The sequence below is a fragment of the Oncorhynchus nerka genome, linkage group LG13 (genome assembly GCF_034236695.1).
Source record: "Oncorhynchus nerka isolate Pitt River linkage group LG13, Oner_Uvic_2.0, whole genome shotgun sequence".
NCBI classification, from domain to species: Eukaryota; Metazoa; Chordata; class Actinopteri; order Salmoniformes; family Salmonidae; genus Oncorhynchus; species Oncorhynchus nerka.
Window position 1 is genome coordinate 58,510,677 of NC_088408.1, and position 27,092 is coordinate 58,537,768.

The following is a 27,092-nucleotide window of genomic DNA, read 5'->3' on the forward strand; positions in this document are numbered from 1 at the left end:
TGTCGCTCTTGCTGCTGGTGATTCTTTGGATCCACCTCTACGCAGACGACACCATTCTGTTTACCTCTGGCCCTTCTTTGGACACTGTTAACTAACCTCCAGAAGAGCTTCAATGCCATACAACTCTACTTCCGTGGCCTCCAACTGCTCTTAAATGCAAGTAAAACTAAATGCATGCTCTTCAACCGATCGCTGCCCGCACCTGCCCGCCCGTCCAGCATCACTACTCTGGACGGTTCTGACTTAGGTATTTGTAGTTATTCACATATTCTAGGTGTCTGGTTAGACTAAACTCTCCTTCCAGGCTCACATCTCCAATCCTAAATTAAATCTAGAATTGGCTTCCTTTTTCACAACAAAGCATTTTTCACTCATGCTGCCAAACATACCCTCATAAAACTGACCATGCTACCGATCCTCGACATCGGTGATGTCATTTACAAAATAGCCTCCAACACTCTACTCAAGAAATTGGAAGCAGTCTATCACAGTGCCATCCGTTTTGTCACCAAAGCCCCATATACTACCCACCACTGCAACCTGTACGCTCTCGTTGGCTGGCCCTTGCTTCATACTCGTTGCCAAACCTACTGGCTCCAGGTCATCTACAAGTCTCTGCTAGGTCCCCGCCTCATCTCACGCTCCAGCAGGTATATCTCACTGGTCACCCCCAAAGCCAATTCTTCCTTTGGTCGCATTTCCTTCCAGTTCTCTGCTGCCAATGACTAGAACAAACTGCAAAAACCACTGAAGCTAGAGACTCATATCTCCCTCACTAGCTTTAAGCACCAGCTGTCAGAGCAGCTCACAGATCAATGCACCTGTACATAACCCATCCAACTACCTCATCCCCATACTGTATTATGTATCTTGCTCCTCTGCACCCCAGTATCTCTACTTGCACATTCTACCATTCCAGTGTTTAATTGCTATATTGTAATTACTTTGCCACCATGGCCTATTTATTGCCTTACCCTACCTCATTTGCACATGCTGTATATAGACTTTTTTCTACTGTATGTTTGTTTATTCCATGTAACTATGTTGTTCTACATGTCAACTGCTTTGCTTTATCTTGGCCAGGTCGCAGTTGCAAATGAGAACTTGTTCTCAACTAGCCTACTCAGTTAATTAAAAGGTTACACTAAGAGCATAACTTTTCTACACCCTAATTTTCTAATTCTAGTCCAACCAATTACACACACACCCCACCCATGGGTCAGGTCTGTGCGCGGCTCTGTGGCCCATCCCGTGCCACTGCCCTCGTGCATTGAACCTTCGACCTTGCGCGTTCAATGGATGCAGCTGGAGAACTGCAAGGCAATCCCACTGTGCACCACTCGGGAGCCATGACCAATATATATTGTCCTGCTAATAACAGGGTTAATAATATATCTGAGAATATCCAGCAGGCTTTTATATAATCATAAATGAATAATAATCAAGGTTTAAAAATAACAATATTTGAGATGATTTTCTTTTCAAATAATGTAAAATTGGTGAGAAAAAGGTGATTCTTGAACATGGGGTGAGACATCGCTACTAATTTGTCAATTAAGCCCGTTTGTTATTTAGAATGATTTATTTATGTTTTTAGAGGGAGAGAAACCTACAATCATCTCATGGGTCTCCCAGTCAATGGCGGCACGGGTATTGAACCAGCATCTGTAGCAATGCAGCTTGCACTGTTATGCAGCGTCTTAGACCGTTGCACCACTATACAACCTGAACAGTCGGGAGTGGACTACAGTACTACAGTAAGAGCAAACTAATCCTAACAAAATAAAATAAAAACCTTAGTTTAACAGTTTTAGTAAGTAATAGTGCAGTCGTGCACAATTAGTTTCTATTTAGGTTTATGTCGCCCATTCACTGTCAGTTAGAGACACAGTAGGACCAAAAAGCATAATCAGTGCTCTCTCCCCCTTGCGTTGGTCTGGAGCAACAAAGCAGTGACGCAGGGTACCGTACTAAACCACAAATTACCTAAATCAAACAGCATAATCTCAACATTTTCAGTTGAGCAACCACTGTACGTGCACACTAGACGGTCAAATTGGATTTATTTGCTCTCAAGTGGTTTTTAGTCTGTTTTTTTGCATATCTTGTTGCTTGCTAGTTAGCTACTCTGTTGACCGTTTGAAAAGAACATGTGGTAGCTAACTAGCTTGAGAATGGTTTACAAACAAATTAGTGAATGCACTCTAAAGCTAAACAGCTACCTAGTTAGCTAGTTTGACTGCTGTGGCTAGCCAAAAATAACCAATTTAAAAAGTTGGATCAGCTTCTCCTATGAGCCTTTGAACATTCAAAATAACTGGGAAATGTTAATGACAGGCATTGTTGTCACGTTAGCTTGCTATACAACTGAGTGATAGGAAGCATGAGCACCACCAGCCTACACCACCGTGCACACACAGGTCGTTACTATGACAACTAGCGTAGCCATGTCAGAAAATGGACTTCAGTCTGAACACAAATCCACATTTGGTCACTTGTAACTTGTTTGAACAGTCAGTATACCGAATGGGATTTGAAAAAGGCCTGCGGTGTGAACAAGGTAGATGCATTACCATGTGTATGGGATTCAACCTGTGGCCTTCACTTCTGATGAGAGCATCATTCATGTGGCTTTGGTATGCATGGTCTCTTGTAGTATCAAATCAAATTTTATTTGTCACATACACATGGTTAGCAGATGTTAATGCGAGTGTAGCGAAATGCTTGTGCTTCTAGTTCCGACAATGCAGTAATAACCAACAAGTAATCTAACTAACAATTCCAAAACTACTGTCTTATACAGTGTGAGGGGATAAAGAATATGTACATAAGGATATATGAATGAGATGATGGTACAGAGCAGCATAGGCAAGATACAGTAGATACATATGAGATGAGTATGTAAACAAGGTGGCATAGTTAGTGGCTAGTGATACATGTATTACATAAGGATGCAGTCGATGATATAGGGTACAGTATATACGTATGCATATGAATAATGTAGGGTAAGTAACATTATATAAGGTAGCATTGTTTAAAGTGGCTAGTGATATATTTACATAATTTCCCATCAATTCCCATTATTAAAGTGGCTGGAGTTGAGTCAGTGTCAGTGTGTTGGCAGCAGCCACTCAATGTTAGTGGTGGCTGTTTAACAGTCTGATGGCCTTGAGATAGAAGCTGTTTTTCAGTCTCTCGGTCCCAGCTTTGATGCACCTGTGCATCTGTAGAAGTTTGTGAGTGCTTTTGGTGACAAGCCGAATTTCTTCAGCCTCCTGAGGTTGAAGAGGCGCTGCTGCGCCTTCTTCACGATGCTGTCTGTGTGAGTGGACCAGTTCAGTTTGTCTGTGATGTGTATGCCGAGGAACTTAAAACTTGCTACCCTCTCCACTACTGTTCCATCGATGTGGATAGGGGGGTGTTCCCTCTGCTGTTTCCTGAAGTCCACAATCATCTCCTTAGTTTTGTTGACGTTGAGTGTGAGGTTATTTTCCTGACACCACACTCCGAGGGCCCTCACCGCCTACCTGTAGGCAGTCTCGTCGTTGTTGGTAATCAAGCCTACCACTGTTGTGTCGTCCGCAAACTTGATGATTGAGTTGGAGGCGTGCGTGGCCACGCAGTCGTGGGTGAACAGGGAGTACAGGAGAGGGCTCAGAACGCACCCTTGTGGGGCCCCAGTGTTGAGGATCAGCGGGGAGGGGATGTTGCCTACCCTCACCACCTGGGGGCGGCCCGTCAGGAAGTCCAGTACCCAGTTGCACAGGGCGGGGTCGAGACCCAGGGTCTCGAGCTTGATGACGAGCTTGGAGGGTACTATGGTGTTGAATGCCGAGCTGTAGTCGATGAACAGCATTATCACATAGGTATTCCTCTTGTCCAGATGGGTTAGGGCAGTGTGCAGTGTGGTTGAGATTGCATCGTCTGCGACCTATTTGGGCGGTAAGCAAATTGGAGTGGGTCTAGGGTGGAGGTGATATGGTCCTTGACTAGTCTCTCATAGCACTTCATGATGACAGAAGTGAGTGCTACGGGGCGGTAGTCGTTTAGCTCAGTTACCTTAGCTTTCTTGGGAACAGGAACAATGGTGGCCCTTTTGAAGCATGTGGGAACAGCAGACTGGTATAGGGATTGATTGAATATGTCCGTAAACACACCGGCCAGCTGGTCTGCGCATGCTCTGAGGGCGCGGCTGGGTATGCCGTCTGGGCCTGCAGCCTTGCGAGGGTTAACACGTTTAAATGTCTTACTCACCTCGGCTGCAGTGAAGGAGAGACCGCATGTTTTCGTTGCAGGCCGTGTCAGTGGCACTGTAATTGTCCTCAAAGCGGGCAAAAAAGTTATTTAGTCTGCCTGGGAGCAAGACATCCTGGTCCGTGACTGGGCTGGATTTCTTCTTGTAGTCCGTGATTGACTGTAGACCCTGCCACATGCCTCTTGTGTCTGAGCCGTTGAATTGAGATTCTACTTTGTCTCTGTACTGACGCTTAGCTTGTTTGATAGCCTTGCGGAGTGAATAGCTGCACTGTTTGTATTCGGTCATGTTACCAGACACCTTGCCCTGATTAAAAGCAGTGGTTCGCGCTTTCAGTTTCACGCGAATGCTGCCATGAATCCACGGTTTCTGGTTAGGGAATGTTTTAATCGTTGCTATGGGAACGACATCTTCAACGCACGTTCTAATGAACTCGCACACCGAATCAGCGTATTCGTCAATATTGTTATCTGACGCAATACGAAACATATCTCAGTCCACGTGATGGAAGCAGTCTTGGAGTGTGGAGTCAGCTTGGTCAGACCAGCGTTGGACAGACCTCAGCGTGGGAGCCTCTTGTTTTAGTTTCTGTCTGTAGGCAGGGATCAACAAAATGGAGTCGTGGTCAGCTTTTCCGAAAGGGGGGCGGGGCAGGGCCTTATATGCGTCGCGGAAGTTAGAGTAACAATGATCCAAGGTTTTTCCACCCCTGGTTGCGTAATCGATATGCTGATAAAATTTACGGAGTCTTGTTTTCAGATTAGCCTTGTTAAAATCCCCAGCTACAATGAATGCAGCCTCCGGATAAATGGTTTCCAGTTTGCAAAGAGTTAAATAAAGTTTGTTCAGAGCCATCGATGTGTCTGCTTGGGGGGGATATACGGCTGTGATTATAATCGAAGAGAATTCTCTTGGTAGATAATGCGTCTACATTTGATTGTGAGGAATTCTAAATCAGGTGAACAGAAGGATTTGAGTTCCTGTATGTTTCTTTCATCACACCATGTCTCGTTCGCCATAAGGCATACGCCCCCGCCCCTCTTCTTACCAGAAAGATGTTTGTTTCTGTCGGCGCGATGCGTGGAGAAACCCGTTGGCTGCACCGCCTCGGATAGCGTCTCTCCAGTGAGCCATGTTTCCATGAAGCAAAGAACGTTACAGTCTCTGATGTCCCTCTGGAATGCTACCCTTGCTCGGATTTCATCAACCTTGTTGTCAAGAGACTGGACATTGGCAAGAAGAATGCTAGGGAGTGGTGCACGGTGTGCCCGTCTCCGGAGTCTGACCAGAAGACCGCCTCGTTTCCCTCTTTTTCGGCGTCGTTTTATTGGGTCGCCGAATGGGATCCATTCCGTTGTCCTGTTTGAAATGCAGAACACAGGATCCGCGTCGCGAAAAACATATTCTTGGTCGTACTGATGGTGAGTTGACGCTGATCTTATATTCAGTAGTTCTTCTCAACTGTATGTAATGAAACCTAAGATGACCTGGGGTACTAATGTAAGAAATAACACGTAAAAAAACAAAAAACTGCATAGTTTCCAAGGAACGCGAAGCGAGGCGGCCATCTCTGTCGGCGCCGGAAGGGGTCTGTCTCTATTGGCACAACAAGGATCATTTGTGCTTAATTTGATACAGCCTAGCCAAAGGTATACAGGGTGGAAGTGGTGGGTTTGAGATTTGAGTATTAGTGCTGCATTTGTTGGGGGGGGGGGGGGGGATACAGTTACATATCACAATATTATTTTGAATACTATTACAGTGCATTTGGAAAGTATTCAGACCCCTTCGCTTTGTCCAAATCTTGTTACATTACAGCCTTATTCTAAATTTGATTAAATTGTATTTGTCCCCCTCATTCATCTTCACACAATACCCAATAACGACAAGGCAAAAACAGTTTAGAAATGCTAGCTGATGAGGCCTGTAATTTTCATCATAGGTACACTTCAACTATGACAGACAAAATGAGAAAAAAAATCCAGAAAATCACATTGTAGGATTTTTTATGAATTTATTAGCAAATTATTTTCTCATTTTGTCTGTCATAGTTGAAGTGTACCTATGATGAAAATTACAGGCCTCATCTTTTCAAGTGGGAGAACTTGCACAATTGGTGGCTGACTAAATACTTTTGCCCCACTAAGTATTCTGACCGTTTACTCAGTACTTTGTTGAACAAACTTTGGCAGCGATTTCAGCCTTGTATCTTATTGGGCAGTTTCTCCCTTTCTTCACTGCAGATCCTTCGAGCTCTGTCATGTTGGATAGGGAGCGTCGCTGCACAGCTATTTTCAAGCCTTTCCAGAGAATTCCGAGCTCTGGCTGTGCCACTCAAGGACAATGAGACTTGTCCCGAAGCCACTCCTGCGTTGTCTTGGATGTGTGCTTAGGGTCGTTGTCCTGTTGGAAGGTGAACCTTCGCCCCTGTCTGAGGCCCTGCGCACTCTTGAGCAGGTTTCCATCAAGGATATCTGTACTTTGCTTTGTTCATCTTTCCCTCAATCCTGACCAGTCTCCCAGTCCCTGTCGCTGAAAAACATCTCCACAGCATGATGCTAACGCCACCATGCTCCACCGTAGGGATCGTGCCAGGTTTCCTCCAGACGTGACACTTGGCATTCAGGCTAAAGAGTTCAATCTTGGTTTCATCAGACCAGGCCTCGATTCTCATGGTCAGACTCCTTCAGGTGCTTTTTGGCAAATTCCAAGCGGGCGGTCATGTGCCATTTAATGAGTTGCTTCCGTCTGACCACTTTACCATAAAGGCCTGATTGGTGGAGTGCTGCAGAAATGGATGTCCTTCTGGAAGGTTCTCCCATCTCCACAAAGGAACTCTGGAGCTCTGCCAGAGTGACCATCGGGTTCTTGGTCACCTACCTGACCAAGGCCCTTCTCCCCCAATTGCTCAGTTTGGCAAGGCAGCCAGCTCTAGGAAGAGTCTTGGTGGTTCAAAACTCCTTCCAAGAATGATGAAGGCCACTGTGTTCTTAGGGACCTTCAATGCTGCAGAAATGTTTTGGTACCCTTCCCCAGATCTGTGCCTTGACACAATCCTGCCTGAGTGCTACGGACAATTCCTTCGACCTCATGGCCTGGTTTTTGCTCTGTAATGCACTGTCAATTGTGGGACCTTATATAGACAGGTATCTGACTTTCGAAATCATGTCCAATCAGTTGAATTTACCACAGGTGGACTCCAATCAATTTGTAGAAACATCAAGGATGATCAATGGAAACAGGATGCACCTGAGCTCAATTTCCAATCTCATAGCAAAGGGTCTGAACACTAGTAAATTAGGTATTTCTGTTTTAGTTTTATTATTATTATTATTATTTGTAAACCTTTCTAAAAACCTGTTTTCGCTTTGTCATTATGAGGTATTGTGTGTAGATCGATTACATTACATGTTTACTTCATCAATTTTAGAATAAGGCTGTAAGGTAAAAAAGAAAAGAAAAGAAAATTGGAATATTTGGAATATAAAGAAAATAATATTTCACTACAAGTATTTTCCACCTTTTAAATGAAAAGTCTAGTTAATTTATAAGTTTAAATTCGCTTGTCAGAAGTCTGTAAAGCCTTCTCCCGCTAGAATGAACAATATGCATCTTCTAGTGATCTATTGACAGGACATGTGCCTTTGTTACAAAGTGAGCGATGACAGGAAATTGCTAGTTTGTCAGTCTGCGGTTTGTCCATCCTCTGTGTTGTTTTTTTTGCGATGTCGTTGGCTGCATTCACATTTATTTTCACGAATGGAGAGCATGATGCTTCTTCATCGTCTCCTGTGAGTGAATTTACACATCCCATGTAAGTGTTAACGATGAGTTCTAATCCACTTAATAATTCATCTTCTTTCCCATGTATCATAGGTCTTTAACCAGCCACTGAGTCAGGGCACATAGGCTATTTACTGTTCCTTGATTGACGACCGAACTTGTGTTGACTAGTTTATAAAAGGTGCCAAACTGCCCTAATAAAAGGGGCCTCCAGCGTGGCGCAGAGGTGTCACTACAGACCATGAGGGGTGCACAATTGGCCTAGTGTCGTCCGGGTTCGGCCGGCCGGAATGTCCTTGTCCCATCTCGCTCGAGCAACTCCTGTGGCGGGCCGGGAGTATGCACATCGACTTCGGTCGCCAGTTGTACAGCGTTTCCACAGACACATTGGTGTGGCTGGCTTCTGGGTTAAGCGAGCAGTGTCCCAAGAAGGAGTGTGGCTTGACAGCGTCGTGTTTCGGATGACGCATGGCTCTCGACCTTCGCCTCTCCCGAGTCCGTACGGATGTCTGATGTTCAGACTCTGCTTGCAGATGTAAGAGAATAAATCCGTACTGCCCTTTCCACTTCACTGTTACTCCAAGCAGAGGAAACTGCAGTTCTGAAACATCAAAAAGCGTGAAGACTTCTACCTGAAGCTCGTACATGTTGGACACCAAGTATGCTGGCAAGAGCATCCTGTCTGGTGCAGATTAACAAGGCCTATGGTGTCATCACTAACGTGTCTCGCCACCTTGGCCTGGATGAGGGCAAGGTTCTTGGCAGTCTGGCAAAGTACACTTCCAAGCAAGGGCTTTGGGTTGGAGATGCAATATGGCAGCAGTCGTGCAAACATATTTCCTCAGCCACCTGGCGGAAGGAACTTTGGGGATCTTTGGGGAAGGCAACCAAAGCTTTTTGGGAGATGCAATGGATCATTGGGGATCATTCAATATTCCCTTTCTTTTGTTGTTCTGTGAAATCATCTCATGTGAAAAGTCAACTCATTTAATTGAAGTTCAATTCGTAAGTAAATTTTATGACTAATTTTACATTTCCATGTATTTCTATTTTAATAATTTGCAATTGTCTACTTATGATAAGGTAAAAGGTTTACGTTTGTCTCCATATGATATGATACATATATTCAATGCAAACATCTATATGTAAATGGTATTAATTTGCATATAGTTCCATTAATTCCCAAGGAAAGTTTCCACCTATTGAATATTCCCCAAAATGTGCAATCCTAGCAGTAACTAACATTTTATTGATCCATCCTCAGCTCTCTTATCACAGCCATTAAACTCTGTAATTGTTTAAAAAGTCAGCATTACCCACATGGCAAAATCCTTGAGTTCAGAAGGACGCCTGTATCTTTGTCGTGACTGGGTGTATTGACACACCATCCAAAGTGTATTTAATAACTTCACCATACTCAAAGGGATACTTAATGTCTGCTTTTTTTTAGTTTTACTCATCCACCAATAGGTGCCCTTTTTTGCAAGGCATTTGAAGAAAAAAAAATGGTCTTTGTGGTTGAATTTTCCTGCAATTCTATATTGTTTCTCAACAGGGAATCAATGTTTATGACAGAATCCATGCTCTTGCAACAATACATTCAATTGAGAGTCGTTTTTCAGACTAGATTACTAATCTACCGCCCTCCCTCAAAGTCCCACCCACAGTGATTGACAGGTCTGAAACCCTACCAATTCTGTGACTCAAACATCCTGCCCCCTCCCCTGACAATCCCACCCACAGTGAATGATTGACAGGCCAAACAGTTAAAAGGATTATTCCCCCAAATGACAAAACAAAATTAGTTTCCTTACCTTAAGTGTCCAGAGCAGCAGAGCCAATAAAATACATCATTTGAAGAACAAATATCAGTGTGGCAATTTATATCTTGCAGCAAAACAGTAACTATGGCTTTAATCTCAAAACAGATTTTATGTTTAAAAAGGTCACCTTACTTAGAAAATACCCCCGATCATATAGGCGATGTCCAAAACAACGCAACACACTGAATTCATACATGTTCAGTCATTTTAAAGTTGTCTCTCTACTCAATACACAACAAATCGTACAACGCTGGGAGGTAAAGTCGTTAAAGTATTTAATAATTTAGTTGTGTAATTTCGGGTGGAAGACAGCTTCTTCTTTAATAACTCGCTGGCTGGCTACTTTTTCTACTTGGCTGGCTACTCCATGTACGCCTACTTACAGAAAACATTGTTAGGAAAGAGAAAGGGTTGTACAACTTATTCAACTTAAATGTCTTCTGCATTTAACCCACCCCCCTCTGTTAGTTGGCTGTACCTGCACCAAAACTATAGCTTGTTCTCCATCTTCTTTTTAAATAGTGAGCCAACATGTTTTCAGCACTTTGATTTCCCTGACGGACCAAAACTCGTTTCTCTGCAGCAGACATATGGAAAATCAAATCGCAGTACTGAATCGCAATACATATAGAATCATGAGAATAGCCATATCGCCGCCTAAGTAAAGTGATAATATCGTATAGTGAGGTGCGGGACCGTGCTGCTCAGTTGCTCAATGCGCTTGCAATGTCAGGGTTGTGGGTTGGATTCCCATGTGGGACCAGTGTAGAGGGAAAAAACGTGTATGCACTCTCACTACTGTAAGTCACTCTGGATAGGAGTGTCTGCTAAATTACTAAAATGTACAGTACTGGGCCTAGACTACGGTGTAGCTGTTCATTTAAAGAAAAATAGCCTACTATTTGTGCAATATGTCTCATTAAAACAGTGCAAAGCACTGAAAAATCACTGCAAAGTAAAGAATGGAAGTCTTGTTTACGTTTGATTAGATTACATCAATTTAGGAACTTCTACAGTGACCTTCAACTGAGTTGAGATAGGGACAGTTAAGAGTCCCTCAATGTCATTTCACCTTCTTGTCCTTCCGACCAACACGAGAGTAAAGATAAGCTTTTTTCCTAAAGACCCGCAGATATTGTAGGTCATAACCAATGTAAAAAAAGAAAATAGCAATCCGGCACTGAGCAAATTTCAGGTCTGCTGAGAGCAAAACTTGAACATCGTGAAAATTGTGTGCAACTTCCAGCACACATTTACTCAGAACACTGATGCTGTACACACTTTAAGTGACAGTTTTAACAGAGGCCAAGTAGGCTACTGTGGCTATTTGATCATAATGTAGGCCTACCATAAAAAAACAATGGTGAAAAATGCAACCCATAACATTTTAACATGGAAATAGCTGTTCTATCATTCAGCCTACAGTAGCAGCAAATGTGTTCCAAAAGTCCATGATACTTTTGAAAAAAACAAAACAAGGGCTACACATTAACCTGTTCATCCACTTGTCCTTCAGACAAGGTGACTGAAAATGTGTTGTTTGATGCAAGAAACTACTTTACAAAATAAAATGAATTATTATTCCCATACCATTATTACAGAGAATCCAAAATTATGCGAGCCTCTGGCTATTGGCTACTTAGCTTATTCAAGATAGTCTCAATACAACACTGCCCCTTTAAGACAAACAAAGCTCTTTACCTGACTTAAAAAAATTAAAAAACTTTATTTAACTAGGCAAGTCAGTTAAGAACAAATTCTTATTTTCAATGATGGCCTAGGAACAGTGGGTTAACTGCCTGAAGTTCAAAGTGAATGGCACATGGTACAAATCTGTCGTTCTGCCCCTGAACAGGCAGTTAACCCACTGTAAATAAAGGTAAAATAAAAAATGTATTGATAGTGGCTAACAGTAAAGTGTAGCTTTGATAGTGTTAACTAAAGGGGAAAACTTGGTTGAAGTTCAACCTTGTGCTTCTCTGCAGGGGCTGATATTTAACCTGTACCCAGCTTAGAGTGAACATTGGTAGTAACCGCTTTTACAGATATATGAAAGGGGAGTCAATGAACATCTCAAAATGCTTTTGAAATTGTGCTTTGAGAGTTCACGTCATCCACTTTCTCTTTAGTCCTTCCATCCTCAGATCCTCAAAAGGTTCTAGAGCTGGACAAACGAGAGCATCCTGACGGGTTGCATCACTGCCTGGTATGGCAACTGCTCGGCCTCCGACCGCAAGGCACTACAGAGGGTAGTTTGTTTGGAGATCTTGATTGACGTCATTTCCGGTCACAACTTGCAGACTTGTTTACGTGTTGCTGTGCGTTTTGTTGCCAACCTATTTTGCTACCTGACAACTTTACGGTTTTTACTTTTTAATTAAAGTTTATATTTTTGTTTTTTCCCTCAACTTTTTCACTCCGGACGCTTTATCTGGACATGGTTTGTCAGGACCTCCAACAGCCGAAGCTAAGTAGTAACATTAACATGATGCCTTCTAATTGCAGTCGCTGTACTCATAATATACAGGAGAACGATCGCCTTACGGCAAGGATAGCTGTGCTACAAGCCCAGCTTTAGACACAATCGTTAGGCAAGGGTAATTTCAGTGTAGGAAAGGATGAAACAGCGTCTGTGCCACCAGTAAGTACAGATAGTAGTATAAATCCCCTGGCACAGTCCCCGCAGCCGGACAACTTTCTCACGGTTTCTGGAAGGAAATGCTGTAGGAATGCTCAACCGGTGTCGCTCATTCAGCCGACAGAAACTTTCAACCGGTTTTCCCCATTAAGCAGCGAGTCGGAGTCAGAGGCCGAGCCTTCTCTTGTCTCTACTCCTCCCGTTACGGGGTCTGAGACGCCGAAGCTTCCCACCATTAGCTCTGACAAATTGAAAACTCTAGTCATTGGCGACTCCATTACCCGCAGTATTAGACTTAAAACGAATCATCCAGTGATCATACACTGTTTACCAGGGGGCAGGGCTACCGACGTTAAGGCTAATCTGAAGATGGTGCTGGCTAAAGCTAAAACTGGCGAGTGTAGAGAGTATAGAGATATTGTTATCCACGTCAGCACCAACGATGTTAGGATGAAACAGTCAGATCACCAAGCGCAACATAGCTTCTGCGTGTAAATCAGCTAGAAAGATGTGTCGGCATCGAGTAATTGTCTCTGGCCCCCTCCCAGTTAGGGGGAGTGATGAGCTCTACAGCAGTCTCACAACACAATCGCTGGTTGAAAACTGTTTTCTGCCCCTCCCAAAAGATAGAATTTGTAGATAATTGGCCCTCTTTCTGGGACTCACCCACAAACAGGGCCAAGCCTGACCTGCTGAGAAGTGACGGACTCCATCCTAGCTGGAGGGGTGCTCTCATCTTATCTACCAACATAGACAGGGCTCTAACTCCTCTAGCTCCACAATGAAATAGGGTGCAGGCCAGGCAGCAGGCTGTTAGCCAGCCTGCCAGCATAGTGGAGTCTGCCACTAGCACAGTCAGTGTAGTCAGCTCAGCTATCCCCATTGAGACCGTATCTGTGCCTCGACCTAGGTTGGGCAAAACTAAACATGGCGGTGTTCGCCTTAGCAATCTCACTAGGATAAAGACCTCCTCCATTCCTGTCATTATTGAAAGAGATCATGATACCTCACATCTCAAAATAGGGCTACTTAATGTTAGATCCCTTACTTTAAAGGCAATTATAGTCAATGAACTAATCACTGATCATAATCTTGATGTGATTGGCCTGACTGAAACATGGTTTAAGCCTGATGAATTTACTGTGTTAAATGAGGCCTCACCTCCTGGCTACACTAGTGACCATATCCCCCGTGCATCCCGCAAAGGCGGAGGTGTTGCACACATTTACGATAGCAAATTTCAATTGACAAAAAAAAAAAAAAGACGTTTTCGTCTTTTGAGCTTCTAGTCATGAAATCTATGCAGCCTACTCAATCACTTTTTATAGCTACTGTTTACAGGCCTCCTGGGCCATATACAGCGTTCCTCATTGAGTTCCCTGAATTCCTATCGGACCTTGTAGTCATAGCAGATAATATTCTAAGCTTTGGTGACTTTAATATTCTAAGCTTTGGTGACTTTAATATTCACATGGAAAAGTCCACAGACCCACTCCAAAAGGCTTTCGGAGCCATCATCGACTCAGTGGGTTTTGTCCAACATGTCTCTGGACCCACTCACTGTCACAGTCATACGCTGGACCTAGTTTTGTCCCATGGAATAAATGTTGTGGATCTTAATGTTTTTCCTCATAATCCTGGACTATCGGACCACCATTTTATTACGTTTGCAATTGCAACAAATAATCTGCTCAGACCCCAACCAAGGAACATCAAAAGTCGTGCTATAAATTCACAGACAACACAAAGATTCCTTGATGTCCTTCCAGATTCCCTCTGTCTACCCAAGGACGCCAGAGGACAAAAATCCCGAGCTCTGAAGCAAGCTTCCAGAAAATTGGAATGGAAATGGCGCCACACCAAACTGGAAGTCTTCCGACTAGCTTGGAAAGTCAGTACCGTGCAGTACCGAAGAGCCCTTACTGCTGCTCGATCATCCTATTTTTCTAACTTAATTGAGGAAAATAAGAACAATCCAAAATTCCTTTTTGATACTGTCGCAAAGCTAACTAAAAAGCAGCCTTCCCCAAGAGAGGATGGCTTTCACTTTAGCAGTGATAAATTCATGAACTTCTTTGAGGAAAAGATCATGATTATTAGAAAGCAAATTACGGACTCCTCTTTAAATCTGCGTATTCCTTCAAAGCTCAGTTGTCCTGAGTCTGCACAACTCTGCCAGGACCTAGGATGAAGAGAGATGCTCAAGTGTTTTAGTACTATATCTCTTGACACAATGATGAAAATAATCATGGCCTCTAAACCTTCAAGCTGCATACTGGACCCTATTCCAACTAAACTACTGAAAGAGCTGCTTCCTGTGCTTGGCCCTCCTATGTTGAACATAATAAATGGCTCTCTATCCACCGTATGTGTACCAACCTCACTAAAAGTGGCAGTAATAAAGCCTCTCTTGAAAAAGCCAAACATTGACCCAGAAAATATAAAAAACTATCAGCCTATATCGAATCTTCCATTCCTCTCAATTTTTTTTAGAAAAGGCTGTTGCGCAGCAACTCACTGCCTTCCTGAAGACAAACAATGTATACGAAATGCTTCAGTCTGGTGTTAGACCCCATCATAGCACTGAGACTGCACTTGTGAAGGTGGTAAACGGCCTTTTAATGGCATCAGACCGAGGCTCTGCATCTGTCCTCGTGCTCCTAGACCTTAGTGCTGCTTTTGATACCATCGATCACCACATTCTTTTGGAGAGATTGGAAACCCAAATTGGTCTACACTGACAAGTTCTGGCCTGGTTTAGATCTTATCTGTCGGAAAGATATCAGTTTGTCTCTGAATGGTTTGTCCTCTGACAAATCAACTGTAAATGTTGGTGTTCCTCAAGGTTCCGTTTTAGGACCACTATTGTTTTCACTATATATTTTACCTCTTGGGGATGTCATTCGAAAACATAATGTTAACTTTCACTGCTATGTGGATGACACACAGCTGTACATTTCAATGAAACATGGTGAAGCCCCAAAATTGCCCTCGCTAGAAGCATGTGTTTCAGACACAAGGAAGTGGATGGCTGCAAACGTTCTACTTTTAAACTCTGACAAAACAGAGATGCTTGTTCTAAGTCCCAAGAAACACAAGAAACTGTTGAATCTGACAATTAATCTTAATGGTTGTACAGTCGTCTCAAATAAAACTGTGAAGGACCTCGGCATTACTCTGGACCCTGATCTCTCTTTTGAAGAACATATCAAGACCATTTCAATGACAGCTTTTTTCCATCTACGTAACATTGCAAAAATCAGAAACTTTGTCCAAAAATGATGCAGAAAAATTAATCCATGCTTTTTTCACTTCTAGGTTAGACTACTGCAATGCTCTACTTTCCAGCTACCCGGATAAAGCACTAAATAAACTTCAGTTAGTTCTAAATACGGCTGCTAGAATCCTGACTAGAACCCAAAAATTTGATATTACTCCAGTGCTAGCCTCCCTACACTGGCTTCCTGTCAAGGCAAGGGCTGATTTCAAGGTTTTACTGCTAACCTACAAAGCATTACATGGGCTTGCTCCTACCTATCTCTCTGAGTTGGTCCAGCCGTACATACCTACGCGTACGCTACGGTCACAAGACGCATGCCTCCTAATTGTCCCTAGAATTTCTAAGCAAACAGCTGGAGGCAGGGCTTTCTCCTATAGAGCTCCATTTTTATGGAACGGTCTGCCTACCCATGTCAGAGACGCAAACTCGGTCTCAACCTTTAAGTCTTTACTGAAGACTCATCTCTTCAGTGGGTCATATGATTGAGTGTAGTCTGGCCCAGGAATGGGAAGGTGAACGGAAAGGCTCTGGAGCAACGAACCGCCCTTGCCATCTCTGCCTGGCCGGTTCCCCTCTTTCCACTGGGATTCTCTGCCTCTAACCCTATTACAGGGGCTGAGTCACTGGCTTACTGGGGCTCTCTCATACCGTCCCTGGGAGGGGTGCGTCACCTGAGTGGGTTGAGTCACTGATGTGATCATCCTGTCTGGGTTGGCGCCCCGCCCTTGGGTTGTGCCGTGGCGGAGATCTTTGTGGGCTATACCCAGCCTTGTCTCATGATGGTAAGTTGGTGGTTGAAGATATCACTCTAGTGGTGTGGGGCTGTGCTTTGGCAAAGTGGGTGGGGTTATATCCTTCCTGTTTGGCCCTGTCCGGGGGTGTCCTCAGATGGGGCCACAGTGTCTCCTGACCCCTCCTGTCTCAGCCTCCAGTATTTATGCTGCAGTAGTTTGTGTCTCGGGGGACTAGGGTCAGTTTGTTATATCTGGAGTACTTCTCCTGTCCTATTCGGTGTCCTGTGTGCATATAAGTGTGCTCTCTCTAGTTCTCTTTCTTTCGCTCTCTCAGAAGACCTGAGCCCTAGGACCATGCCTCAGGACTACCTGACATGATGACTCCTTGCTGTCCCCAGTCCACCTGGCCATGCTGCTGCTCCAGTTTCAACTGTTCTGCCTTATTATTATTATTATTGGACCATGCTGGTCATTTATGAACATTTGAACATCTTGGCCATGTTCTGTTATAATCTCCACCCGGCACAGCCAGAAGAGGACTGGCCACCCCACATAGCCTTGTTCCTCTCTAGGTTTCTTCCTAGGTTTTGGCCTTTCTAGGGAGTTTTTCCTAGCCACTGTGCTTCTACACCTGCATTGCTTGCTGTTTGGGGTTTTAGGCTGGGTTTCTGTACAGCACTTTGAGATATCAGCTGATGTACGAAGGGCTATATAAATAAATTTGATTTGAGTGTGTACGGCCCAGTACATCACCGGGGCCAAGCTTCCTGCCATCCAGGACCTCTATTCCAGGCGGTGTCAGAGGAAGACCCTAAAAATTGACAAAGACTCCAGCCACCCTAGTCATAGACTGTTCTCTCTGCTATCGCGAGGTACCGGAGCACCAAGTCTAGGTCCAAGAGGCTTCTAAACAGATTCTACGCCAAGCCATTAGATTCCTGAACAGCTAATCAGATGCCTACCCAGTCTATTTGCATTGCCTGCCACCCCCCCCCCCCCCGACGCTACTTTCTGTTATTATCTATACGTAGTCACTTTAATAACTCTACCTACATGTACGTAATTACCACTGACACAGGTGCCCCCGGCACATTGTACCTGTACCCCCTGTATTAGGCCCAGCTATTGTTATTTACTACTGCTCTTTAATTATTTGTTATTATCATGTCTTACTTTTTTAGGGATTTTCTTAAAACTGCATTGTTGGTTAAGGGCTTGTAAGTAAGCATTTCACTGTAAGGTCTGTTGTATTCAGCACATTTGACAAATACAATTCGATTTTAGTCCTTGGAAGATAACAGGTTACGGGCTGTTAGGGAAGAAACTGAACAAATCATTATTGAAACAATTTCCTAAGCCACTAATAGAGTTGTAGTGTAGCATGTGTTTTCAGACATGAGTTTGAACCAACTTCATGCAGGAGACAAACTCAATTACATGAGGGATTATTAGAGAAATAATATTAGGAAACAATTAGATAAGGCTTATTAGTAAGCAACTTACGAGAGTACACATTAACTCACCGTCAACTAAAGTACACCCCAATAAAAAAATGGGTCTCTAAGATAGCCATTTAGGACTGTTAATACTGTACAATGCAGAATCGCTCATACACACTCCCAATGAAAGTCCAATAATTTGTCCACTGTAATTTCCAACAATGGAGTAGGCTACACCGCAGCAAGGTGCACTTCTTCTGTTATGATATACAACTGCAGAAACAAAGAAGTGAGACCATTAAATGTTTTTATTGGCACATTTGAGGCACTTGCAAAAACAGCCATCAGTGCAATAAAACATTTTTGTGACTCTCAGCACCTATTATGCTCATCTGAGAACAAGCAGCACTCAACAGTGGGAAGCTGGTCCTGTGATAGCCAGCTTAGGCTTTAGCACAGGGGATTTCATTTCAACCCTTACGGATCAATACTCTCTTAAACAGGCTGGGTAGAATCATTCATATCGTGCTCTTACCTTACACGCTCAGTGTAGGGTAGTCCAACTTTTACACACCGATGGCTGTTTTTGCAAGTGCCTTTGCAAGCCATATCAGCACGTACTCATGTGGATGCGCGCCCGCACACACGAATGTAGGCCTTGTAATACCACTAAATCTTAAGACACATTTTTGTCATTTGAATAATGATTGAGTCGAGTTATTGTCAAACTGACAAAAACAGTGGGCCATTGTGGTCAACAAAATGCCCTTTCATGTGCCACATTTTAGTCACACGTCACATTTGTATGCCTCATTAACCTATAGTAAATATAAAATCACTGACTTCTATGTGCAAACATACATAGCCGTGTCCTACCAACACATTTTTCTGCATAACATCCTATTCTCTTCCCAACAGCAGAAATATGACAAACATACAGTACCAGTCAAATGTTGACATACCTACTCATTCAGGGGGTTTTTCTTAGTTTGTTTTAACTATATTCTTCATTGTATAATAGTGAAGACATCAAAACCATGAAATAACATATGAAATCATGTACTAACCAAATAAAAGTGTTAAACAAATCCACATATATTTTATATTTGAGATTCTTCAAAGTAGCCACAATTTGCCTTGATGACAGCGTCGCATACTCTTGGTATTCTCTCAAATCCAAATTAAAAATCAGTCACATACACATGTTTAGCAGATGTTATTACGGGTGTAATGAAATGCTTGTGTTTCTAACTCCCAACAGTGCAGTATTATCGAACAAGAAATATCAAAAATTTTACAACAACACACAAATCTAAAGTAAGGAATGGAATTAAGAAAATATAAATATTTGGACAAGCAATGTCGGAGTTCAAAGACTAAAATACAGTAGAATAGAATACAGTACATACAGTGAGGGAAAAAGGTATTTGATCCCCTGCTGATTTTGTACATTTGCCCACTGACAAAGAAATGATCAGTCTATAATTTGAATGGTAGGTTTATTTGAACAGTGAGAGACAAAATAACAAATAGAAAAACGCATGTTAAAAATGTTGTAAATTGATTTGTATTTTAATGAGGGAAATAAGTACTTGACCCCCTCTCAAATCAGAAAGATTTCTGGCTCCCAGGTGTCTTTTATAAAGGCAACAAGCTGAGATTAGGAGCACGCTCTTAAAGGGAGTGCTCCTAATCTCAGTTTGTTACCTATATAAAAGACACCTGTCCACAGAGGCAATCAATCAATCAGATTCCAAACTCTCCACCATGGCCAAGACCAAAGAGTTCTCCAAGGATGTCAGGGACAAGACTGTAGACCTACACAAGGCTGGAATGGGCTACACGACCATTGCCAAGCAGCTTGGTGAGAAGGTGACAACAGTTGGTGCGATTATTCACAAATGGAAGAAACACAAAAAAACTGCCAATCTCCCTCGGCCTGGGGCTCCATACACGATTTCACCTCGCGGAGTTGCAATGATCATGAGAACGGTGAGGAATCTGCCCAGAACTACACAGGAGGACCTTGCCAATGATCTCAAGGCAGCTGGGACCATAGTCACCAAGAAAACAATTGGTACTGAAATCCTGCAGCACCCACAAGGTCCCCCTGCTCAAGAAAGCACATATATATGCCCGTCTGGAGTTTGCCAATTAACATCTGAATGATTCAGAGGACAACTGGGTGAAACTGTTGTGGTCAGATGAGACCAAAATGGAGCTCTTTGGCATCAACTCAACTCGCCGTGTTTGGAGGAGGAGGAATGCTGCCTATGAGTAGGACATTAAAATGCAAATCAATTTATAACATTTTTGACATGCGTTTTTCTGGAATTTTTGTTGTTATTCTGTCTCTCACTGTTCAAATAAACCTAACATTAAAATTATAGACTGATCATTTCTTTGTCAGTGGGCAAACGTACAAAATCAGCAGGGGATCAAATACTTTTCTACCCTCACTGTACATATGAGATGAGCAATGCAGAGTATGTAAACATTAACATGGCCAGTGATTTCAAGTCTATGCATATAGGGCAACAGCCTCTAATGTGCTAGTGATGGCTGTTTAGCAGTCTGATGGCCTTGAGATAGAAGCTGTTTCTCAGTCTCTGTCCCAGCATTGATGCACCTGTACTGACCTCGTCTTCTGGATGATAGCGGGGTAAACAGGCAGTGGCTTGGTTGGTTGTTGTCCTTGATGATCTTTTTGGCCTTCCTGTGACATTGGATGCTTTAGGCATCCTGGAGGGCAGGTAGTTTGCCCAATTGAGGTGTTGGGCAGACCGCGCCACCCTCTGGATAGCCCTGCAGTTGTGGGCAGTGCAGTTTCCATACCAGGCAGTGATACAGCCCGACAGGATGCGCATCTTTAAAAATGTTTGAGGGTTTTAGGTGCCAAGCCAAATTTCTTCAGCCTCCTGGAGGTTGAATAAGCGCTGTTGCGCCTTCTTTACGACGCGGTCTGTGTGGGTGGACCATTTCAGTTTGTCAGTGATGTGTACACTGAGGAACTTTCCACCTTCTCCACTGCGGTTCAGTCGATGTGGATAGGGAGGTGCTCCCTCTGCTGTTTCCTGAAGTCCACGATCATCTCTTTTGTTTTGTTGACATTGAGTGAGAGGTAATTTTCCTGGCACCACACTCCCAGGGCCCTCACCTCCTCCCTGTAGGCTGTCTCATCATTGTTGGCAATCAGGCCTACTACTGTTGTGTCTTATGCAAACTTGATTGAGTTGGAGGTGTGCGTGGTGAGGTAGTCACATGGAAGGTATTTCAATTAACAGGTGTGCCTTGTTAAAATTTAATTTGTGGAATTTCTTTCCGTAATGCGTTTGAGCGAATCAGTTGTGTTTTGACACGGTAGGGGTGGTATATAGAAGATAGCCCTATTTGTAAAAAGACCAAGTCCATATTATGGCAAGAACAGCTCAAATACGCAAAGAGAATTGGCAGTCCATCATTACCTTAAGACCGGAAGATCAGTCAATCCGTAAAAAGGTTTCTACAAGTGCAGTCGCAAAAACCATTGAATGCTATGATGAGGCGGAAGACCCAGAGTTACCTCTGCTTCGTTAGCGTTAACTGCACCTCAGATTGCAGTCCAAATAAATGCTTCAGAGTTCAAGTAACAGACACATCTCAACATCAACTGTTCAGGGGAGACTGTGTGAATCAGGCTTTCATGATCAAATTGCTGTAAAGAAACCACTACTAAAGGACACCAATAAGAAGAGACTTGCTGGGGCCAAGAAACATGAGCAATGGACATAAGACCGGTGGAAATTTGTCCTTTGGTCTGATGAGTCCAAATTTGAGATGTTTGGTTCCAACCGCCGTATCTTTTTTAGACGCAGAGTAGGTGGATGGATGATCTCGCAATCTGTGGTTCCCATGGTAAAACATGGAAGAGGTGTGATGGTGCTTTGCTGGTGACAGACTCAGTTATTTATTTAGAATTCAAGGCACACTTAACCAGCATGGCTACCACAGCATTCTGCAGCGATTAGCCATTCCATCTGTATTGATCTTAGTGGGACGATCATTTGTTTTCAACAAACAATGACCCAACAAACCTCCAGGCTGTGTAAGGGCTATTTGACCAAGCAGGAGAGTGATGGAGTACTGAATCAGCTGACCTGGCCTCCACAATCACCCGCCCTCAACCCAATTGAGATGGTTTGGGATGAGTTGGACCAGAGTGAAGAGAAAGTAGCCAACAAGTGCTCAGCATATGTGGGAACTCCAAGACTGTTGGAAAAGCATTCCAGTTGGTTGAGAGAACGCCAAGAGTGTGCAAAGCTGTCATCAACACGAAGGGTGGCTACTTTGAAGAATCTCAAATATTTCCTACATTTGTATTTGTTTAACAGTTTTTTGGTTACTGCATGATTCCATAAAGTTTTATTTAAAAGTTTATATATTCACTATTATTCTACAATGTAGAAAATAATTTGTTTCTTAAAATAATAACTTGAATGAGTAGGTGTCTCCAAACATTTGACTGCTACTGTAAATAAAAGTACTATGCGTTTCACCTCCATCACTCGGTGGCATCATTGCAATTGTTATCAACATTCTACAGACCCCGCAGCCACATTGGTGTCCAAAGTAGAACAGGGGCTCATTACTTTGAACAAGAGCTAATGACTTCCAGTGATGTGGTCAAGTCACTAAACCTTTCGTCCGAATCGAGTCCCAAGTCCCCTGTGCTCGAGTCGAAGTCCGAGTCAACAATGGTCAAGTCACGAGTCGTGTCACAAGTCCCTTTGGCTGAAGTCCGAGTTCCAGTGCTCGAGTCCTGGTCTAAGTGCTCAAGTCTGAGTCACTAGGTCTACATAAATTTGATTAAGTTAAGTCCTTTTTCCATTTAGACACTGTTGCTATCCCTTTCCCGGCAGGGTAGCCTAGTGGTTAGAGCGTTGGACTAGTAACCGAAAGGTTGCAAGTTCGAATCCCCGAGCTGACATGGTACAAATCTGTCGTTCTGCCCCTGAACAGGCAGTTAACCCACTGTTCCTAGGCCGTCATTGAAAATAAGAATTTGTTCTTAACTGACTTGCCTAGTAAAATAAAGGTCAAATTAAAATTAAATTTAAATTATGTGGCACCAAATTGTTGCATAAAGGCTAACGATGATGTTACCAGGGCCACGCAAAATTATCTTGAACTTGGCAGATAGACATTCCATGAATAGAGGTGATGTTATTCCTTATTCAAAAATGTCAGATACACGTTTGTTCTACATAGCATGTTTTGATCTGAATGTTCCAAAATGTTGCGTCCTACTGAAAACGCCCTAGGTTGTCATCTATAGCTAGCCAATGAGGTATCATGACTGAACAAGGTGTAGCCTAAGCAAATGGTTAACGGTCCGCAAGTCCCCTGGTTTTAGAACAGCCCCGCCGCCAATTCATTTTGAAAAAGAAACGTAGTGGGAAAAAAACGTTGGGCCGTTATTATGGGTCATATCGTTTGAACGGCAAGGGCTAGAACCAAGATGTTTTCTCTGATGAAAATAAGGAGACTTGGCTGCATGGGCTACAGAACCTGGCTATGAAATGCAGTGGGGAAAGTGGGAGGGTTTAACGAGACAACAATTCCAACAAATTCCACAGACAGCCTACTTTTCTATACTGAAGGGAGAGAAAACATAGCTAAACAGTTGTTTTACTATGAAGCTCAATGCTGCACGTTTTTAATTTCGTAAAGCAGCTGGTGCTTCTTAACCAAGCAAAGGGTAGCTAACTAGAAGGCTGGTGGTGACTGAATAGCTACTGGGAAGCAAGAGTCGCCTGAGAGATGTATATAATCAGAGCCGGAGCGGAGACCGTCTGCCCACACTCAACGCTTGCGCATCTATGCAGCTAATATTGATTGTACTTATCACTGAAAAGCTCTCAATCTCTATCAAAAACTATTTTCCAGTCCATTTAGTAGTCAGATTTTAGTCACAGAATTGTGTCTAGTCTCGTGTTAGAAAAATAAACGTTGGTTTTAGTTTTTTCTGGGTCCATTTGGTCAGCGATAGTCTGGTCAATTACCATAGAAAGATTGGTGTTAACGAATATTTTAGTCACTATTTCTGTTGGCAAAATTAACACTGGCTCAGAATACATCGAGAAGCCTTGGACAACTGAGACTGCCTTTTCCATTAGCTGGGAGACTGCTACCATGAGAGAAAATGAGGTCATCATGTGGGGGAAGAAATGTGAGTGAAAGGGTGAATTTCATAGTGTTTCTACTGTGCATTTTTATGGCTAATTTTACCTCACTTTCCCCTCTAAGAGTACTCTACTGCAGAATATGCTGATGTAGCACCTTCATGAGGCTCTGTGAGCAGAAAATAAGAGAAATTAAGTGTTTTAATTTCACTGGTTTCCTGATTCTGACCTGACCACTGACTATTACTGGAGTTGAGAGAGGGAAGGGAGATGTGGGTAGAGAATGCGGAAGAGAAGATGGAGGGAATAGATGTGTGTGGGGGGGTTGACTGGAATTTGGGAGACCCTAGGCAGGCATCACACAGTGCAGCATGCACTCTTAAAGCCAAAGTCAATACCTCCACTAGAGTCACAGAGGGGGGGAGTAGGACCCATAATGTTGCAATTTACTCTTCATCTGACATCTTTAGAAATGTGACCTCTGGTATCTGACAATAACAGGCAGGATGGAATTTCTCAGACTCTTGGATGTACAGGGTATATAGGTCAAACAGACACTAACACACAGTTGGGTCGGTCTTGAACATTCTCCATAGGGTCCTCTAGGACTCCCAAGCCTGGGGAAATTGAACATCAGCATGGGCTCTCTTATCTTCCCCAGTCCCCACGACCCCATCCACACAGGGGCCAATTGAAGGCCGAGGGGGGCACAGGGGAGATAACAAACACCTCAGAGCTCAATCACCCCCAACAGGCGGCCTGCCATCTTGCCCCTGAAACCAACTGGAGACCAGAGAGGGGAGCCCATCTCCACTGCCCCCTGGTTAAGCTGACAGTTGGTGAAAAGCTTCAAGGTTTCCCTGCCTGGAAATGGTACTCACTACTAGCAATATGGATTCACAGAGAAAACATGCAAGAATATCAAAGTCAGTCAAATAATTCTGTGTAGACCAATATCACTTGTGAATAATAGACAATAATGGTGTGCTACACACGCACTGATTGATTATTGTTAAGCTATTATCCATATATACTATTGAGCAGCCATAGTGCACCCCATTAAAAAAGCTTACTACAGCCACCTTACCTGTGAATCGTGGGCCAATTGCATGAGAGCTGCAAGTACAGGTAAGGCAAATCAGTGACTTTCTGACTCTGTGTTGCACTGACCATCACACATGACAATGTAGCTTAATAGTTTATCTAACATGTCCAATCTGAATAGCCCAGGCATCATAAGGCATAAATGCCATTAAAAAAAGGTATCTCCATGATGTTATAAATGTGTTATAAACTGCTTATAATTGGCATATCAAAGACCACCCTCAGTGGGTGAGTGCATCCTTAAAACAACGAAGTATCCTAAATCTCACTCCTGTGCTTCCATTATTCACAAATGAACCATGAGTGCTTTCAAGTCCCTTTTCTAAATTGCAATGAATTCCAGCACTATCTGAAAAAGATAAGGCGCTTAGGTTATACCAAACTACTAAATTAAGAATTCTCCTTCTCCTATAGTTTAGGAGACCTTATGATAACACACAATTCACCTAAACATAAATGGAAATCAATTGTAAATCTACATTTAGATCAGAGATGGTAGACCAATCTTCCCATTCAGAATGTTTTAAATTGTAGTGTTTGGTTTTTGGTAGTACATTTCAATTTCAGAACATGCCAAGGGATTCTATGGAATCTGATATTACTTTTATGTTACATCGTTTGTACATTCGGTGCCGTATAACTTGAGAAGTTTAAAGTTATTATTTACAGGTTGCCCTGAGGATTTAGCAAGCATTACCAGTACCATAATATTATAAGAGACAAAAGTACGAGGGACATACAGTGTATGGCTGATAAAATGCAATATCACAACATGGCAAGGTAGAAAATAACCCACAAGCATATGGCCTCGCGGAGGGCATTCTGAGGTCAAAACGAGTGTTCTATATAGAGGTGAGAAACACCTTTCCCTACCTGCACATTCTCAATGATTGACATAATCAAAGTGAACATGGCAAGCTAGCAAGGTTCTAGCTGTTTGCTGAGCATCACGAGCGCCAAATTCTCCAGCAATCTAAGTAGTTGTCAGAATAAGATGGATAAAAACATTGGCTATCGAGTAATAGTAACTAATTGGAGTTCACTGCACAGGTGTCTGAGGTTCGATAGCTACCTGCAGTTAGCTAGCTAGCTTGCTAACCTAACGTCAGCTACCTAGATATCGTTAGTTCGCTCGCGCAGGAACCGAATGCATGACTTGGAACTAAACATGCAATATTACATATGGTTGTGAAACTTCAGTATATATTAGAAAGTTCTGCATTAAGAGCTAGTGCTGCAGCAGATGTGTAATATTATCCAGCTAGTTAGCTGGTTGCTCTCTGATATCAAGCTAACGGCTAACTGGTGTTAATGGTAAGCTTGCCGTGGCATAGAATACTCACCATGTTGATGCAGTTGTGCTGAAATGGACTTAACGCCGACAACTGTCACACTAAGCTCCCCGAGTCGGAAATCGAGCGGCGCGGAGCACATAAGCCTTTCTGAAGTTGGTGATATTTAAGATTAATTAATTTATAAATCAAACTGCTGCAATTATATTTCAATGACCAATTCATTCAAGCTCGGTTCCCAAATGTTTTCAACTGCAATAGAGGTCACGCTAAGACTCTGGGTATATAGGCGTCTCTGAATATGCCTGTTTACAGTGTGACTTATGTGGGCGTTACTTTCTTTTAAACAAAAGCCTGGCACATTGCATTTGATACGGATATCTTTAATGTAAACCCATATTTACGGACAATGAAATATGGCATACTTTATATTGTAATATGTGGATTTTATTTAGGCATTTTAGAACACAATAAATGTACCTAAGGACCCCTAGAACGGCTGAAGGTACACGTGACTTTTATTTTCACCAGTCTGTCAATGGATGAGAAACCCAGCGAGATCTGAATGTTAAAACTAAAGAAT

General features: G+C 43.0%; 1 protein-coding gene across 1 annotated transcript in view; it reads right to left on the reverse strand.

Moving 5' to 3' along the window:
- The window catches only part of tmem161b (transmembrane protein 161B), a 43,713-nt gene extending 16,930 nt beyond the window's left edge, over positions 1–26,783 (reverse strand). The window contains exon 1 of the mRNA XM_029677454.2: positions 26,561–26,783. Coding sequence (XP_029533314.1) covers positions 26,561–26,563 — 3 coding nt within the window. The 5' untranslated portion in view covers positions 26,564–26,783. The remainder of the gene's footprint in view (positions 1–26,560) is intronic.
- Between the last annotated feature and the right edge of the window lie 309 nt (positions 26,784–27,092).